The following is a 19260-nucleotide window of genomic DNA, read 5'->3' as shown; positions in this document are numbered from 1 at the left end:
GGACACAGAGTGACATCCTGTCTCCAATAAATAAATAAATAATACCAAGAGTGAAGAGCTTAGAAAAACAGATATATGTGTGGGTGGGCATGGTGGCTTGTGCCTGTAATCCCAGCACTTTGGGAGGCCGAGGCATGTGGTTAACCTGAGGTCAGGAATTTGAGACCAGCCTGGCCAACATGGTGAAACCTAGTCTCTACTAAAAAGGCAAAAATTACCTGGCAGGGGAGATACCATGATCACGAAGGTGGTTTTCCCAGGGCAAGGCTCATCCACTGCACACTGGATTGCTGACCCCTGCGATTTCTCCAAATGTGGTAAATTCAACTGCATGATTTGTGGTAGTGGGGGACAGTGTTTGTGCTTTTCCTTGATAACAAGTAAAAATAAATAAATAGATTAGCCAGGCATGGTGGTACACACCTATAGTTCCAACTACTTGGGAGGCTGAGTGAGAAGAATTGCTTGAACCCAGAGGCAGAAGTTGCAATGAGCTGAGATCATGCCACTGCACTCCAGCCTGGGCAACAGGTCAAGACTCCATATCCAAAATAAATAAATTAATAAATAAGGCTGGAAATGTTTCTTTCTTTAAAAATAAAGATGGGGGTCTTGCTTTGTCAACCAGGCTGGTGTCCAACTCCTCACCTCAAGTGATCCTCCTGTCAGCCTCCCAAAGTGTTGGAATTACAGGTATGAGCCACCACACCTGGCCTAGGCTGGAAACATTTGCACCTGACCTAGGAGGTTGTATTAAGTGTCTCTAAAGTTCTTTTACATTCTGAGCTGGGCGCTGTGGCTCACGCCAGTAATCCCAGCACTTTGGGAAGCCAAGGGAGGCAGATCACCTAAGGTCAGAAGTTTGAGACCAGCCTAGCCAACATGGTGAAACCCCTGTCTCTACTACAAATGCAAAAATTAGCCAGGCATGGAGGTGTGCATCTGTAATCCCAGCTACTAAGGAGGCTGAGGCAGGAGAATCAATTGAATCCAGAAGGCAGAGGTTGTGCAGCGAGCTGAGATCTCTCACCATTGTACTCCAGCCTGGGCTACAAGAGTAAAACTCTGTCTCAAAAAAAAAAAAGTATTTTATGTTCTGTCTTTATTCATCCATTCTATAGAAATCAAAATTGGATATTACAGGGATGTTTTACACAAGAAACTGGAATAAGTGGACCCACTCTCCAAGAATGGACTTTATGCCTGTAGCCAAAAGTTTGCAAAGTGAGACAGGGCGAGGTGGCTCACACCTGTAGTCCCATCTAGTAGGGAGGCTAAGATGAGAGGATTATTTCAGTCCAGGAGGTTGATGATGCCTTCACCTGAGACGGCACCACTACACTTCATGCATTCCAGCCTGAATGATACAGTAAGACTCTATCTCAAAAAAAAAAAAAAAAAAATAGCAAAGTGAATATGCTGTTGTTTAGGGCTGGGCGGGGTGGCTCATTCCTGTAATCCCCACACTTTGGGAGACCGAGGTGGGTGGATCATGAGGTCAGGAGTTTGAGACAAGACTGGCCAATATGGCGAAACCCCGTCTTTACTAAAAATGCAAAAATTAGTCAGGCGTGGTGGCAGGCACCTGTAGTCCCAGCTACTCAGGAGGCTGAGGGAGGAGAATCACTTGAACCTGTGAGGTGGAGGTTCAGTGAGCTGAGATTGCACCACTGCACTCCAGCCTGGGTGACAGAGTGAGACTCCATCTCAATATATAGACATATATACAGCGATTTCCCTGCCTCAGCCTCCTGAGTAGCTGGGACTACGGGTGTGTGCCACCATGACCAGTTAATTTTTATTTTTTATTTCAGTAGATACGGGTTTCACCATGTCGGCCAGGATGGTCTCGATCTCCTGACGTCATGATCTGCCCGCCTCTGCCTCCCAAAGTGCTGGCATTACACGCAAGAGCCACAGCACCCGGCCAGATTATTTTCATAATCAGAGGAAACGTTACTTAAGTTTGTGTCAGTCTTTTCAACTCTTCTTGTGGAAATGTTACTAAACGGATAATCAAAAAATGATTGTGACAGAAAAGGCCTTTGGTGCTACATGAGCACATGGAGGCCACTCAGTGAGAGAGAAACTCAGTTTCTGTGGAGAATGGACTGCAGTGACACAGAATAAACCTGGGAATGACTGAATTTCCTCTGCAGGATAAACCACAGGGGAGTGCACAGCACCCCTGTCACCTGAGGGTGGGGGACACCAGGAGACACGCCAGGGAGGAGGGGGACAGGGCAGAGCTGGGGGAAAGCTCTGAAAAGGTCAGAGCCTGGGTTGATCCTGGTCAGATTTCCGACTTCTTTCTGCTCATTTTCTATCAGAGCTGCTCATAATGTTTCCTTTTCTCAGACCCTAGGGCTTAAGTGAGGAGTTGTTATTTAACCAGAGACCAGGTGCACAGGACAAGCATCTGTGTTAAAAGGTGCTTTATCCTAGAACCACAGTGGACACACAGTGGTTTCATTCCATCAAATAAATTATTTTTGGATGGTGTAAATATAGGATTTGATGAAAAGAGGTCAGGAGTTTGAGACCAGTCTGACCAACATGGTGAAACCCTGTTTCTGCTAAAAATATGTAAAAATAAGCCTGGCGTGGTGGCGCGTAACTGGAATCCCAGATACTCAGGAGGCTGAGGCAGGAGAACAGCTTGAACATGGGAGGAATCGTTCAGAGTGTGGGAGAAGAAATAAGCACAGTGAAACCAGGTAGGAATTAGCACCTGGGAATAGGAAACAGCAACAACTTGGAACCAACATCAAGAAAATGATAAGCACCCCTTAAATGTGTCAGGATCAAGTGAAATAAAAGGTGAAATGCTGCCAACTTCTTAGAAAGGGAGGAATAATTACTTGTAAGTTACATAACATACTAAATATATTGTATTCTTTGCATTTTATTTTGAAAATTAAAAAAACACAAGTAGAATGCATTAAAACTGGACTGAAATTACAAATGAGAAAAAAAATTTTTGGAAAAAAATGTAGACTGAGGTAAACTATTGAACAATTATTTAAATGAGACATATGAGAAATAGTCAAACACATTAGTGGAACCAGATAAAGAAGAGGTCCAGAATTGGATCCAAATAAATATAAGAATTTAATGCAGTAGGAGGTTTGTCTTTCAAACATAAGAGTGGAATCATAGCTTATTCAACAAATTGTGTTGAAACAACTAGATAGTTACCTAGGCTAAAAAAGTAAATTGGGTTGCCATCTCATTCTTTATATAAAAATTGTACATGAATCTAAAAACTAAATGTGAAAAGTAAAACCATAGAAGTACTATAAAATAACATGGGAGAACACTGTGTTATCTCAGAGGAGGGAAGAAAATTTTAATCAATACAAAAAAATACCCAGAAGACATAAAATATTTATATAGATAAATTTGATAATATAAAAATTACATAAATTCTGCATGTTAAAAAAAAACCCAAAAAGTCAAAAACCAGTATGACAATGGACCAATTTTCTTCATATAAAAATAACTTGTTTAAAAACAATTTTTAAAAGCTAAGTAGAAAAACGGGCAAACAAAATACATATCTAGTTTAGAGGAATATATATATATATTTATCTCTCTCTCCATATATATATATATAGCATTTTAATGTTTATACAAATGCTTTTAAACACATGAAAATATGCCCAACCGCAGACATATTAAAAATAAATAACATTTTAAAAGGCTGTGGGTGGGAAAAATGGAGAGATATGGTCAATGGTATAAAGTTTCTGCTAGATACATTGAAAAAAAATCAGGAGACAACAGATGCTGGAAAGGATGTAGAGAAATAGGAATGCTTTTACAGTGTTGGTGGGAGTGTAAATTAATTCAACCATTGTGGAAGACAGTGTGGCGATTCCTCAAGGATCTAGATAGAGAAATACCATTTGACCCATTACTGGGTATATACCCAAATAATTATAAATTATTCTATTATAAATACACATGCACACATGTTTATTGTGGTACTGTTCACAATAGCAAAGACTTGGAACCAACATATGCCCATCAATGCTAGACTGGATAAAGAAAATGTGGCACATATACACCACAGAATACTATGTAGCCACAAAAAAGGATGAGTTCATGTCATTTGCAGGGACATGGATGAAACTGGAAACCATCATTCTCAGCAAACTGACACAAGAACAGAAAACCAAACACCTCATGTTCTCACTCATAAGTGGGTGTTGAACAATGAGAACACATGGACACAGAAGGGGAACATCACACACCAGGACCTGGTGGGTGGGAGGCCAGGGGAGGAATAGCAGGGGGTGGGGGGATTGGGGAGGGATAGCATTAGGAGAAATACCTAATGTAGATGACTGGGCAACAGATGCAGCAAACCTCCACCATGGCACATGTATACCTATGTAACAAACCTGCACGATCTGCACATGTACCCCAGAACTTAAAGTATAATAAAAAGTAATAATAATAATAAAATAAATAAGTTTCTGCTAGATAAAAAAGATAAGTTTTTTGAGCACTATTGAACAGCATGGTGATTATAGTTGATAATGAATTATATTTCAAAATTGCTAAGAATATACATTTCAAATGTTCTCACCACAAAATATAAGTATTTACATGTTGAACATGTTAATTAGCTTGATTTAATCATTCTAGATTATAAACACATAATATCATGTTGTACCCTATAAATATATAATTTGTCAATCTACAATAAAATTTTAAAATGTAATGAAAAAACACTTTTTGTATAGCAGTTTGACAAAGATTAAAAAGTTTGATAATATAGAGAGTTGACAAGAGTGCCCATGCAGACAGCTTCCTCATATCCTACTGTTTGGAAAGTAGAAAAGCTCAACTCTAAATGCAGCAATATGTAATATCAGTTAAATGTGTATATTCTTGGACACACAATTTCAATTCTAGAAATTTATTCCATAGATATATGTTCATGTACTTATTTTCTATTGCTGCTAGAAAAAAATCACCACAAATATAGCAGTTTAAAATAACACAAATTTATTATCTCAGTTTCTATAGGTCAGAAATCTGAGTGGGCTTGGATGGGTTCTCTACTCACGTTCCAAGGTCAAAATCAAGGTGGTAGCCAACTGGGTTCTTACCTGAGGCCTCAGGAGAAAAATCCACTTCCAGTTCATTCAAGTAGTTTTCAGAATCCAATTCCTTGAGGCTGTAGGACTGAGGTCCTTATTCCCTCACCAGTGGTCAGCTCCCTGAAATTGCTCACATTTCTTCTTCTATGGCACCTTCCAGCCTCAAAGCAGCTGTGGCCCACCAAATCCTTCACAGGTGTTAAGTAACTTTTATTTCCTCTTTTGCCTTCCTCTGTTCTTTCAGTGGCTCATGTGATTACCTTGGGTCCACTTGGATAATTCAGTATAATCTCCCTATCTTAATGTCAACTGATTAGTAACCTTAGTTACATCTACAGAGCACCCCTTGCTATGTAGCATAACATACTCATAGGCATGATATCACAACATAGTTACAGTTTCTAGGGATTTGTGCAGGACATCTTTGGGAGGGCATTTTAGAACTCTGCCTACCATAAGATACTGGTTGTATTATCGTTTTTAGTGTTGGGTGGAGGGAAACAAAGAACAACCCAAATATCTATCAGTGTTTATGGCACTGGTTAATGATGGAGCACTATATGTACTAAAACACAAAGCTCCAAGATATAGTGTTAATAGGCCCAAAACAGGGTAGATGGTATGCTCACCTTTTCATTTTTAAAGGGGTTACAGCTCTGAAAAGTATCATGGTTACTGGTCAGAGTACCTGTCTCTAAGTTGGGGATCTGGGGAATAGAGTGACAATTTTCACTTTTGTGCAGTTTAAATTTTTACCATATGTATGTGTTACTTTTTAAAAATAAAAATAAATAAAACAGAAGAATCTAAATCTTAATAAGGTTTTTAACTACAAGTATAAGACAAATTTCTCTGGTTTACAGTGTTAAACCATAGGGGCAGCCAGTAAATGCATCACAGGCGAGCTCTTCTAATCATGTCCTGATACTTTGACCACTAGTAGAGAAATCTGCCTACTTTGATCTCTAAGGTCAAGAAGAAAGGGTTGATGTCAAACACAGAGGACAGCATAGAAGCAATTTTTTCTTCCTAATCCAGAGCTTATTCTGTGAGTATGTGGTATCCATACTATTTTAAATTCAATCCTCGAGAGAAGAAATTAGTGTCAAAAATGTAAGAAGAGATAAGGCTTGACTGAATGGATATATGACAAAAAACTATTTGATACTCCAAGAGAAACTTACAAAGGAGGCAAATCTGGGGCCAGTTCCTCAAGATTCAGCCACTGAGAACAGGGCTGGATCCAGATGCTAAAGACATCCTCTCTTTTTGTAAGTATTTGATATTCTTTGTGGTATCAAGCACAACTGAGTGTGGAAATAATTCTCAGCTGTCATTTCTTCTTGGCTGACTTGCTGCCAAAATCCTGAAAAGCAGCTATAACTTTGCTTTAAAAAACAATATCTTAATAAGACATGATTTTGTTCTCTTAGGTGACAAAAGTTATCACACTCTTTCTGCCACAATGTGGAGAATGTACCTCTTGCCTGAATTCTGAGGGCAATTTTTGTATACAATTAAAGAGTTTACTAATATTTTCTTTTTAAAAACTTAATTCACTTTCATTGGAGAAGATCTAAGCTTTCTAATTCAAAGTAAACTTTGTTTATTTTTGTCTATAAAAGACAGTCAAAAACACAACTGATGTCTGATAGTACCATCAGGCTTACCTGCACGGGATAATCAATAGATCGCATTGGTAATACCAGCACCTTCTCTGAATACACAGTGATAAAGGAAATCTCAGTTGCCAAGATTGATGCAGTTGCTCCTATGGAAAAAGTATGCCTAATTAGCTGTGGCTTTTCCACTGGGTTTGGTGCTACAATCAACACTGCCAAGGTGAGGGGCATTTATAGCCATTTGGAATGAAATTATTGGGAGTTGAAAGACCTCATGCATCTTGATCACGTTTTATCATGCCAAAGAAAAAATCCCAAGCCTGACTCCAAATATCCCTGAGTTCTCTACTGTCTACCAAGTCATCCCACACCCCCCTTCAACATTTTTCCCACTCCTTCTTGGTCAGTAGTAAATGACGGATTAAGTTTGCATGCCATTCACAAGTGGAAATATCAGGAATTCCTGGAAATTAAATCTAACATAGTTACAACATGACTCTGTGGCTTTTCATATCCCAGTTTATTCTTTTGCTCATTCGACAAATGTTTTTGGAGCCATTCACTGTCCCAGGTGCTAGAATTCAGCAGCTAACAAAATTCATGAAGTTAATATTATATTGCATGATATACTAGGTATTGATAAATGCTAACAAAAAAGAAAAGGAGAGTAAACAAACCAAGTGATGAAGGGGGTGTTACTATGTTAGACACATTGACCAGAGAAATCCCACTCTGGCTGAACAGGCTGCTATTGAACTCTTATTTCTAAAACATCACTCAGACCTTCCCAGCTCCCTTTTAAAGGTGCTGCTGAATTTTAGGACTTTGCCTTTTCCAGTGTCCATCAGTCCCAATACTATACAGAGAGATAGAATGGAAAGAATTCTATTTAAATTGGTCCAATGTAGGATAGTACTCAATAAAAAAAAAATAAGCCTTTGCCTTCACGAGGCATTGACCCCATAAGTAATAAAAATTTTACATATACCAAAAGATGGAGAGAGAGAGAGAGAGAAAGAGAGAGAAAGGGTTGTAGGAAGATGGAGATAATTTTAAATAACTCAAACATATCTGTAATTAAATACTGTCAAATAAGTCTTAAGATTCAATGAAAATTCATTTAAACTACTACTCAGACTAATTCCTGGGAGTTGAAACTCTACTTTCAGGTAGTTTTTTGTTCCTGTGTCAAGAGTATCCCATATCTAGAAATATTTTGAAAAACCAAAACTTTCTAGTTATACATATAAACATAACATATGCTTATAATGCATAAAAATGCATGCATATAGACTTGGCCCTCCCAACTGAGTAAAGATGTATGTTCTCTTTGCTTTTTGTTTTCTGGGTCTTCTGCCTGTATGTGTTTAGGTGACTCCAGGTTCTACTTGTGTCATGTTTGGCCTGGGAGGAGTATGCTTGTTTGCTGTCATGGATTGGAAAGCAGCAGAAGCAGCCAGGATCATTGGAGTGGACGTCAACAAGGATAAATTTAAGGAGGCAAAGGAATTGGGTGCCACTGAGTGCATCAACCCTCAGGACTTCAAGAAACCCATTCAAGAAGTTTTATTTGATACGACAGATGCTGGTAGAGACTTATGCTTTGAGGCCACTGGAAATCTGGACACTGTGGTATGTAATCCTCTGGAGTGTAAATTACCAATACTTTTACCAATCATAGTTCTAGATTATAATTGAATGAGCTTTCTTAAATTCCCTCCACATTCCTCTAATTTTCCTTGTGTTCCATGACATCTTAGCTGGTGTCCTCTGTCTACTCCTACAGATTTGTTCACTATCCCAGATACTAAATCTAGAACTTTCATATAGTTTCAAAGCCAGAAGTTTTAAGCAAGATAAGGTTAAAATTTGATTAATGACCTTATAAATCAATGTGCTTTTCACTTTCAGTAGTCTTTCATGTTGGATCTTAGATAAGTTTCCAAGAAAAATATTTACTAGTCATGATTAAACAGGTTCATTTTAAACTGAAGGGGAACAAAACGTGGTGACTTTTCTGGCTGAACATGGTTTATATAACAGAAACTGAGGGGAAGTCAATGCAAAATCTGAGGCTTGTTTTCTTTAGGGATTTGAAGAAATAGTGTATTATTGGGTTGCATGGCTTTATCTTCTAGTCAGCTGTATGGAAATTTAACAACTGCCTCTTCCAACCTGGGCCCTTTTCCCAGCATAAAAAATCTTTTCATGATTCACCCTACATAAATTCCTTTTCTGTAAGAAGATACAGCAAAACCTTTCTTATAGTCTTACTATGAGAAATAGCCTTTGAACATAACAAATATAAAGATATCTGTTTCTGAGGCGGGTGGATCACAAGGTCAAGAGATCAAGACCATCCTGGTCAACATGGTGAAACCCTGTCTCTACTAAAAATACAAAAAATTAGCTGGGCATGGTGGCACGTGCCTGTAATCCCAGCTACTCAGGAGGCTGAGGGAGGAGAATTGCCTGAACCCAGGAGGCGGAGGTTGCGGTGAGCCGAGATCGCGCCATTGCACTCCAGCCTGGGTAACAAGAGCGAAACTCCGTCTAAAAAAAAAGATATCTGTTTCTTACTTTGCTAGCATCTTATTAAATATCTGTCTTCTTAGATGTCCGAAAGAAAAATGTCAATTCTTACCAGCTACCTGCATCAGTAAAAAGTCTTATAAAAATTATTTTTATTATCACTACTGTGTATGTCTTTACTATTTTCATTTTTGTTATTTCCATTTACTGAGTCCTAAAGTGCCAGGTACTATACTAGGCAGCATACAAGGTCTATCTGTGTTTCATAGCAACCTTTTAAGATAAGTATTACTTCAAATGAGAATAGGGAGAATCAGAAAAGAAAGTCATAGACCATTCAGAAGTTAAGCTGAACTTAAGATGTAGGCTCAATCCTCACATACATCTTTTAACCCCTATACTGAATTGCATCACTTTACAACAGACAGCTGCCCTGGCCTCCTGCCATGAGAGCTATGGGGTCTGTGTGATTGTTGGGGTGTTGCCTGCCAGTGTTCAACTCAACATCAGTGGCCAGTTGTTCCTCTCAGGACGTTCTTTGAAGGGTTCTGTTTTTGGAGGTATGAATGAAGCAGGGAAGGGTGGAAATGCCTGAGAAGGTGAAGGTGGGAAACAGAAAAATGTACCATAAACACTTAAGAAAGGACGTAAAACAATAGCTTTAGATTACAGATTTTGTTTCAATATATGAATACCCAGTATAAAAGGATGGATAATGGGTGTATCTAGTGCCTCTTAGAAAGCTTTTTCTCATGCAAAGAGGGAGAAGAGGTTTTTTAATTGATTGGTAAAGAATCCAGTGTCCAAAGTTTAAAGCAAACTCTAAATTGAAAAGAAAAGGCAATATTATAATCTATAACCATACTTCAGTGAAATTATACACCTGCCAGCTGAGATTCTTTGGAGGATATACTTAGCCATTAGTTGTCATTGTTCAACTCATGTAAAATCTTATCCCAAGCAAATGAGTTGTCATACTACCAACTCAAAGATATTAAACACAATGAATTCATCATTTAAAAGAAATACTATTGATTTAAAGAAATGAGAATTATTTTACCCAGAGGAAAAATATCTTATCATAGAATCCTTTGATTTTTCTGTTTTTCTACCTGTCCTGGGACATTTTTATAGACATTAGAAGAGCATTTTATTGAAAAAGTAGAAGACAAACTAAATTAAATAAATCTGCTTAATATTCTGGGTTTATAAGCTAGCAATCTGGAATTTATGAAGAAATGTATTTATCCAGAAACTCTGGGCAATTCGAACGCCTGGGCAAAAAGAGATGAGAATTAGAGGAGTTGTATGAATTACCTGCACTAGTGAGCTGTCTGTAGGCCCTAAGTTAGCTATGGCAGCATGTTATTACAGATATTAGAAGTCTTACTTAATTCATCTATAAAGAGTAGATACATGGCAGGACCAGCAAGAAAAAAATAGTAATAATCTAGTTAAAACTGTAATTTCAGTTCTTCTATTTAAGATCATTGAATACAACCATTGTCATTTCTTTTTATTATAGTTATAGATGATAATTCGAAATACATATACTCAGCTCAGTCTTGTAAAAATAAGATCATGAGTATTCTTAAAACCCTCAGTGAATGAACCTTTCACTGGCCACCCTAACACTCATATAGTAATCATTAATGTAAATTAGTTTCTTCCACAGATAATGTAGTCCTCTGGTTCAATGATTTTCAATCAAGGATAGCATTTAACGGGTGTTGGACAGTCCTGCTAAACTTCCTACAATGTGTAAAATAAAGAATGTTCCCCACCCAAAACACCAGTAGTGCCTTGTTGAGAAACACTGCCTAGTCCCATCTGTGGTCCTAGAATTTTCATTCCTACGTCATTTGATTGAAAGAAGAAAAAAAGGTGGGGGGTGGGGGAGTTGACATAGATGTAAAAATGCTTTATTAGATCACTAACCAAAAGATAAAAACAGATAGAAATAGACACTTGGCCCTTCATGTCATGACATAGAGCAGTAATTAGAATGCTTGGTTACATATAACAGAAACCAACTCAAATTAAAATAAATCTATTGGAAGAGTTTGTGGTAGTTTTGAGAATAAGTGGGGAAGCCTAACCTAACCTGGAACCAAGAAAAGCAAGTAACTGCCAAGATCCTACCACAGAATAATCTGCATAGAACCCTGAGCAGATTACGCCACATTACACTTTGCACAATTACACCACACCCACCCTTTCTAGAAATGAGCAGACTGCCAAATTCTGTGTGGTAATGCACTGAGCATGGCACTTAGCACAGTGCTAAATTTAATTCATTTCTTGAAAAATCATGAGGATAGAGAAAATAAATACTAAACTTATCTTATCTTGGCTAACTCCATCTTTGCTTGCACAATTCTTCCAGAAAGCACATTTTATTCTTATGTTGCTTTGAACATATTCTTTTCCCAAGAGTTTTCACTGGGACTGCTGCCATGGTGAAAATTCTTTTAAGTTATTTGACTCATGAAGTAGCAGATCAAAACATACACGAGGGCATGCACACACAAAAATGTGCTATATTTAACATTTGAATTGTTTCTTTTCATGATTCCCGAGACCTTGGCCTTTGTTACACATTAGATATGGATTCACTGCTCCTGAAAGATTGCAGCCTGATACCAGGAACACTTCAAGGCAAGGTCCACATTCTATCTGCTTTGAATTAATTCTCCTCTATAGTACCAGAAGTCTCCTTTAGGAACACAACCCTCTACGTAAGGAGTGTGGTTTGGGTAGTCACTCTTGTGATGACTGAGGCAAGTAAATGGGACAGCCTTAGATTTTCTCAGTCAAAGCCAACATCTTCAGCAGTTGCTTTGATGGCATTTCTTTTATAATGAAGCCTCATGTATAAAATTTGTCACTAATCTGTGTGTTTCCAGGCTGGAAGAGCAGAGAGCACGTCCCTAAACTGGTTGCTGATTATATGGCAGAGAAGTTTAATCTAGACCAATTACTCATACTCTGAATTTTGATAAAATCAATGAAGCAGTTGAATTAATGAATACTGGAAAATGGTAAACTGCCCACATAAATTTTATGTCTATGTGTTTGAGACCAAGAGAAAGGGTGTATGGGCTTGGGAGTAGGAGAAGGGTCATCCCTGCTGCAGAAGCTATATACAGATAATTGAAGAGGCTTTCAGGAATTTGTAAAATGTCTCCTTCCCCTCTGCATTTTTTTTTATTTCTAGCCAATAAAATACATAATCCTGAAAGTATTTAAGTGTTCACCTACTGTTACCATTGCCATTATCATTGCATTTCCAATTTGGCTTTTTTTTTACATGACACATTAATGGAAGTCAGCTTGTAAAAATGTAGCTCAAGTTTAAAAACTTAACGTAGTTTACAAACAGACCATTGTTATATTTGTTGTTCTACTTTGGTGGGGGAGAATAATTATTCGTAGAATTCCAAATTCTGAATACTATATTTGGCCGGAAAAACAGAAACCAGCCATAACCCAGGAATTGGCATTCCCCATACAGGTATAAGCCTGCTTACCTACTTCTTACCGTTGGAGCTTCATGTCATTTTGAAAAATCTTCTTATGGCTTATTTAATCTTCCCATTTTTCACCTAAAGAGAAAAAAAATCATTTCCTTGTCTACAAAGTGAGAATTTGAAATCCAAAACATAAATGTTGCTCTAGAAATATTCCAACCTTTTTTCTCTTCTTTTTTACAGTATCTGCTGTGCCCTGTTACTTTAAGTACAATGTAATTCATGCAAAACCTGAAGGATATTTCTCCAACTCAACTGCAGTCAATGTAATTTTCATGATTTAGAATTATTTGCACAATCCTATTTCTATATTCTGACTTCTGATTCACACTGCAGTGGACCATATCTGGCTTCTGACCTAACCATTTCATCAAAATTGTTCTTATGTAACCCAGTGTCACCCAGGATCAGCCTCCCTTTCAGAGCTAGATTAAGATTGGCTTGAATCACTCAACTCCACATCCTTCAGACGTACAAGGTCAGTGCAAGATGCTCTCATTTTCATAGTTGCCTCTATCTGTGGACCTTTATATTCTTATATACTATGTCTCTCCCACAGGCCTAGACATGAAACATTGCCATTTTAGTCCAAAGAAACAAAACTCCTCATTCATGAGTTTATTGAAGATTCAGGTTAACCTGAATCAAGTTAACCCAGTCTCAAACCCTCATTTATCCTATCTCCTTGGCACAAATCTCTTCTCTCCTGGATTGCCAAAGGAAGTTCAAATTCTTCTTCAGTTGGTCAGGATGATTTGACTATCAGCAGCTCATAGTACCTGGCTTTATAACTAAGCCACCTAGGGATTCAGCAGAAAAAAAGTGGGGTGAGGGGAGTCATCATTTACCAGGATCCACACTTCCTAGAAAGCTGTTGTAATATTAAACAACAAAACTGTTTTTAATTCCAATCTTCACATAAAACAGGAATAATTATATACTTTCTTACTAATTTGTCCCATAGATTTTTTCCTCCAAGAAGTGGCCAAGGGGAAAATGAGCCCCAGTAATACTTTGTGGCATCCAATCTTTCTAACCTGACCCTTTAACTTTCTGCCCCAGCCCCTCTTAGTTCTCCTAGAATTAGGACTAAGGTTAAGTACCCTCTTGGGATATGACTTTCTTCCTTTCCTCTAGATACAAAAAGAGTCTCTTACCAAACCCCATACACACAACAGGAGGTCCCTTCCTAGTTGCAGACTCTTCCGCTCCAGCTGGACTCCCACAGCTCTGGGCTCCCGCTAGATCAGACAGGGGTCCCTGTGTGTCAGCAAATTTTGGCTGACCTTAGGAGACCAAAAAATGGAATATCATTTTTTGATCTAAACAGATTTCCTAATTTAACATTGGCCAGGAAGTTGAACTGCACCCTCAGTCTCTCTCTCCCATCATGGTTTTCATATGATATCAAAGGACTCTCATGAGAGTCTAATTCTCATGAGTTGGGCATCCTATGCTTCCCTTTAGGGGCCTGCTTCCTGCAAATAGAGGAGATGGGTACTATAAAATCTATTCATGCTGGACTTGGGATGGCTCTTCTCCATCTTCCCAATTCTGAGCTGGAGCTTCCATGCCCAACTCTGCTCTGCTCTTCTACTTCCTGATAGCAGCTAAGGCATGCTCCTGTTCTGCCCCCAAATTAACCTTACTAACAGTGAGAACTTGGAGGAGTCTCCAGGTCTTGGGAATTCCAAGGTTTCCCAGAAATGTTTTGTTGTAAACAGTGTCCACACTCTGTTCCAATAAAGCTCAGCTCCTTAAGCCATTTTGAATGTCTTGTTATGTTGTAGCTCACTGCAAAATTCACTCTAATTTTATCACAAATGCAGGAACTTTTTTTTCCTTCCTGTTAATACATACTCAAACATATTAGCAAGTACTGGTGACTATCCACATCACTGTATACCCATTCAAAGTTGTTGCCAGCTTCAAGACCATATTTGAATCCTATTAGGTCCTGTAAACTCTGTGAATAGACTCTGTGAACTGTCTCTGAGTCCTGCTGTTTTGACCACATTGTTTTGTTCCAAGCACAAAGCAAAATCTTTCTTTCCAATGCCTGTCATTGTGCTTCCCTAGACAGTCACTGTATGGGGCAGTTTATGGACTTCAACAATGTTTACCTAATTCCAGATCCACACTGTAGGAGTCCAGCCTTCAAGGAAAACTATAGTTTTTACAGCTTTTGCCTGAATAATGAGAAGACTTAAGTTTTTCATATTTTCACCTGAGAACAAGAATAATTACATTCTAGGCTATCACCCAAACAATAATAAAATAAAGTGTGTCTATACAATATAAATGCCCCATACTAACACATAAGGTACATGCAGAAGCCGTTTATAGCACTACCTGGAATATGCACTACCAGACATAGAGAGTTAATGTTCCCTGATAATTTTCAAGTGGTAACCATCAGCTCCTACATGTTCACAAGGAAGCCTTTATATTGGTGTTGGTACAAGCTTCTGAAAATGTTTTAAATCCCATACACACCTTCAGTTTCCTATTAAATGTTGTAACACTAGGGTTCTCTCTAGTGGTGAAATCTGACATTGGCCTACACAATAATTTCAAAAGAATTTTAGTTCTTTCACTTATTTCTCTCTAACATCATTCATAGGCCAGATGACCACTCACTGGAGGACTGGCAAGAATATAAAGCTTGTTCTCTTTTTTTTATTTTTATTTTTGCCTTTTTGATGAGCTTTGATAGTCTCTTAACTAATCACTCAGTCAACTAACATTTACTTAGTAACATACATGGTATTGAAGACACAAAAATGACTCAAGAAGCTTGATATCTAGGGACATAGATATGAAGGTAATTAAAATGGAGTATAATAAGCCGGGCGCGGTGACTCACGCCTGTAATCCCAACACTTTGGGAGGCCGAGGCGCGTGGATCACGAGATCAAGAGATCGAGACCACCCTGGTCAACATGGTGAAACCCCGTCTCTATTAAAAATACAAAAATTAGCTGGGCATGGTGACGCGAGCCTGTAATCCCAGCTACTCAGGAGGCTTAGGCAGGAGAATTGCCTGAACCCAGGAGGCGGAGGTTGCGGTGAGCCGAGATCGCGCCATTGCACTCCAGCCTGGGTAACAAGAGCAAAACTCCGTCTCAAAAAAGAAAAAATGGAGTATAATAGCTATTACATCAGAGGAACAATCAACCAATAAATAGAGGGAAAAATTAGTCCTGCCTAGGAGAGATTAGAGAAAAATTCAGCAAAAGAAATCTTGAGTTGTGCCTCGATGGGTGCATCAGGTTTTGCTAAGTGGAGAAAGAATATTAAGAGCCTATGTAATAGCATGAGGAAAGTTCAAGTTGGTGAAAGAGTATGGTCTGTCATGGTGTATATGAAAAGGGTGGGAGAGAGGTGTGGCTGGACCAAACAATGAAGAGGGGGAAGGATTTAGTTTTACAGACCAGGGGTAGTTACAGAAGGTTTTCAAGGAAAGGATTGGCATGCTCAAATCTGTGTTTCAGACAAACATGACTTTTCAGCCTGGGCAACATAGCAATAACTATTCTCTAAAAGAAGGAAAAAAAATAGCCAGACATGGTGGTACATGCCTCTACTCCCAGCTACTTGGAAGGCTGAGGTAGGAGACTCTTGAGCCAAAGAGTTAGAGGCTGCAGTGAGCCAGGATTGTGCTACTGCTCTCCAGCCTGGGCAAAAAAGCAAGACCCTGTCTCACAAAGGGGAAAAAAAAATGCCTTTGGCAGCACTGTGTAGGATAGTATGAGAAGAGAGACTGGAAGGAGGAAGAATAATTGAGAAGCTGCTCATTAAGGCACAATTGAGAAGCTGTGTATTAAGGTTTAATTAAGGAGAAAAATCTTGAATCTAAAACCAATGGCTGTGAGTACAAGTTATATGAGTACAAGTTGTAACTGCTGCCGTCAGTGCAAGAACTATAGAAGACTGATCTGCCTGCTCCTGTTGAAGCAGTCTGGAAGTCATAAGGAATTTATACCCCACCAAGCAGCCCTCCACAAGTGACTGGTAGAAGTCTCTATAAAATAGACAAGGCCACAGAGTTTTCCAGGGAATTAAACTCTAGTTGCCCACTTTGGTAGCCAGTTTTAAAATGCACTCTTACACCCATGTTTATAACAGCATTGTTCACAATAGCCAAAAGGTAGAAACAGCCCACATGTTAACTGATGGATGGATGGTGTATTAGTCCGTTCTTGCTTTGCTATAAAGAAACACCTGAGACTGGGTAATTTATAAAGAAAAGAGGTTTAATTGGCTCATAGTTCCACAGGCTATACATTTTATTCAGGAAGCATGATACTGGCATCTGTTGAGCTTCTGGGGAGGCTTAGGAAACTTACAATCATGGCAGAAGGCAAAAGGAGGGCAAGTCATCTCATATGGTGGAAGCAGAAGCGGGGGTGGGGGGAGGTGCTGCACACTTTTAAACAATGAGATCTTGCAATAACTCACTCACTATCATGAGAACAGCACTAAGAATATGGTGCTAAATTGTTCATGAAGGACCACCACCACAATCCAATCACCACCCACCAGGCCCCATCTCCAACACTGGGGACTACAATTCAACATGAGATGTGGGTGGGGACACAGATCCAAAGCATATCAGATGGATAAACAAAATGTGGTATGTGCATACGGTAAAATATTTTTCAGCCTTAAAAAGGGAGGAAATTCTGACACATGCTATGGCATGGATGGCTTATTTCAATTAGCATAATGTCTAAGTGACATGTTAATGCCATCATGCTAAGTGAAATAGCCATTCAAAAAAGTACAAATACTCTATGATTCCACTTATATGAGGTACCTAGAGTAGTCAAATTCATAGAGACAAAAAGTAGAATGGTGGTCGCCGGGGGTAGGGGGAGGGGAGAATTCAGAAGTAGAGTTTAATAGACAGGAAATTTCAGTTTGGGGAAAAAATTTTTTTTTTTTTTTTTTTTTTTTTTTGAGATGGAGTTTCGCTCTTGTTACCCAGGCTGGAGTGCAATGGCACGATCTCGGCTCACCACAACCTCCGCCTCCTGGGTTCAGGCAATTCTCCTGCCTCAGCCTCCTGAGTAGCTGGGATTACAGGCATGCGCCACCATGCCCAGCTAAGGGAAAAAAATTTTTGAAGATAAGTGGTGTGATGGTTTCACAACAACATAAATGTACTTAATGCCACCAAACTATCAAAATTGTTAAAAATTGTAAAAATCATAAACTTTGTTATATACATTTTATTATAATTTTTTAATGCACTCTTATTGGCAACATTTTCTTCCTTGTGTCACCTTCCCCATATCCCTACTGGGATCCCATTTTGCTTTTTAGTGGAATTACTAGAAATATAATTTTGTCTCAATACCTGCTTCTGAAAGAGCTCAAAGTAGGAAAGTGATAGCAGAAGGAGTTGCAGAAAGCAGAGCCTAAGGTTGGGATTCTGAAACTGGATCACATGCCAGCAAGATGGCAAAAGGACACCATTGCAGTTTGTGGCAAGACGGACACCAATGATTCCACCTCCTTGTATTCACGTCCATATGTAATCCCTTCTCCTTATGTGTGGGCTGGACTTACTGACTCCATTTTAACAGCAGAAATGATAGAATGTCACTTCTAAGATTAGAAGTCTTTTTATAAAAAGACCATGACTTCCATTTCGGGAGAAGTCAGATGCTGCCCTGGGGAGAGCCCTGAGTAAGCCTGAAAGTTGATTTTCTGAGGCCTATCAACACCATGTGTGTGAAATTCAACGTGGATTCTTCTTGAGTCAAGTCTTGAGATGACTGCAACTCTGGACAACTCCTCAATTACAGCTTTGTGAGAGACTCTAAACCAAACCACCAGCTAAGCTGTCTCTGGATTCTTGACCAACAGAAACTTTGGGAACACAAATTTTTTTTAAGCTGCTAAGTAATAGATAACTAATGTATGGTGATAAGTGGGGTAAGAATCCCCTCAGCGTGCTGTTTTAACACAAGTACACTGATGTCTCACTGATGGTGAGTTGAGATGGGATATAGAGTGAAGGGTACGCACCACCTTGTGCACTATCATTAGTACTTGAGAGATAAGATGACAATGATAATTACAAGGACTGTGAGTTTAGTGAGTTATTTTTAAGTGTCACCAATGTGCTGAAGAAAAAAAATGGCAGTCTTGAGTCAGCCAATAACCAATTAGGGGCACGACTGAAAACCGTAAGACCTCTTTGACAGCATTTAAATTTTGCCTTATCTCCTACAACCAGAGGACAAATTGGGCTAAAAATCATACTTAGGATTTGATCATGAGATTAGACAAATTGCAGAGAAGTTTTATTCTACAGTCCCCCCGCAAACCTCTAAAACTAAATTAAGGGTCCTAATAGAAAAGGAGTGGAATCTTGAGACTCAACTGGGAACATTTTGGGAGTCTTGAACCCCAGATTCTCCCAAGCCCTCCAAGATTAAAGAAGTGGCCCACTTC

At 38.9% G+C, this 19260-nt stretch overlaps 1 protein-coding gene and 1 non-coding gene across 2 annotated transcripts; both read left to right on the top strand.

Annotated features, from left to right (window-relative positions):
• The first annotated feature begins 210 nt into the window (after positions 1–210).
• LOC135272193 (U1 spliceosomal RNA) lies at positions 211–373 on the top strand. The gene has a single exon (XR_010340284.1). It is a non-coding gene; the product is annotated as a U1 spliceosomal RNA (small nuclear RNA).
• A 6367-nt stretch (positions 374–6740) lies between these two features.
• LOC105732622 (alcohol dehydrogenase 6) lies at positions 6741–12310 on the top strand. The gene is given in 5 exon segments (XM_021666782.2): positions 6741–6953; positions 8105–8365; positions 9690–9825; positions 12172–12237; positions 12240–12310. Coding segments are annotated over 5 exon segments (732 nt in total). The 5' UTR covers positions 6741–6755.
• The last annotated feature ends 6950 nt before the right edge of the window (positions 12311–19260 follow it).

This window comes from Aotus nancymaae, unplaced genomic scaffold (assembly GCF_030222135.1).
Source record: "Aotus nancymaae isolate 86718 unplaced genomic scaffold, 86718_ANA_hifiasm-v0.15.2.pri h1tg000006l, whole genome shotgun sequence".
Taxonomy (NCBI): Eukaryota; Metazoa; Chordata; class Mammalia; order Primates; family Aotidae; genus Aotus; species Aotus nancymaae.
Note: the sequence above shows the minus strand (reverse complement) of the source record. Positions and strands in the feature narration are given on the sequence as shown.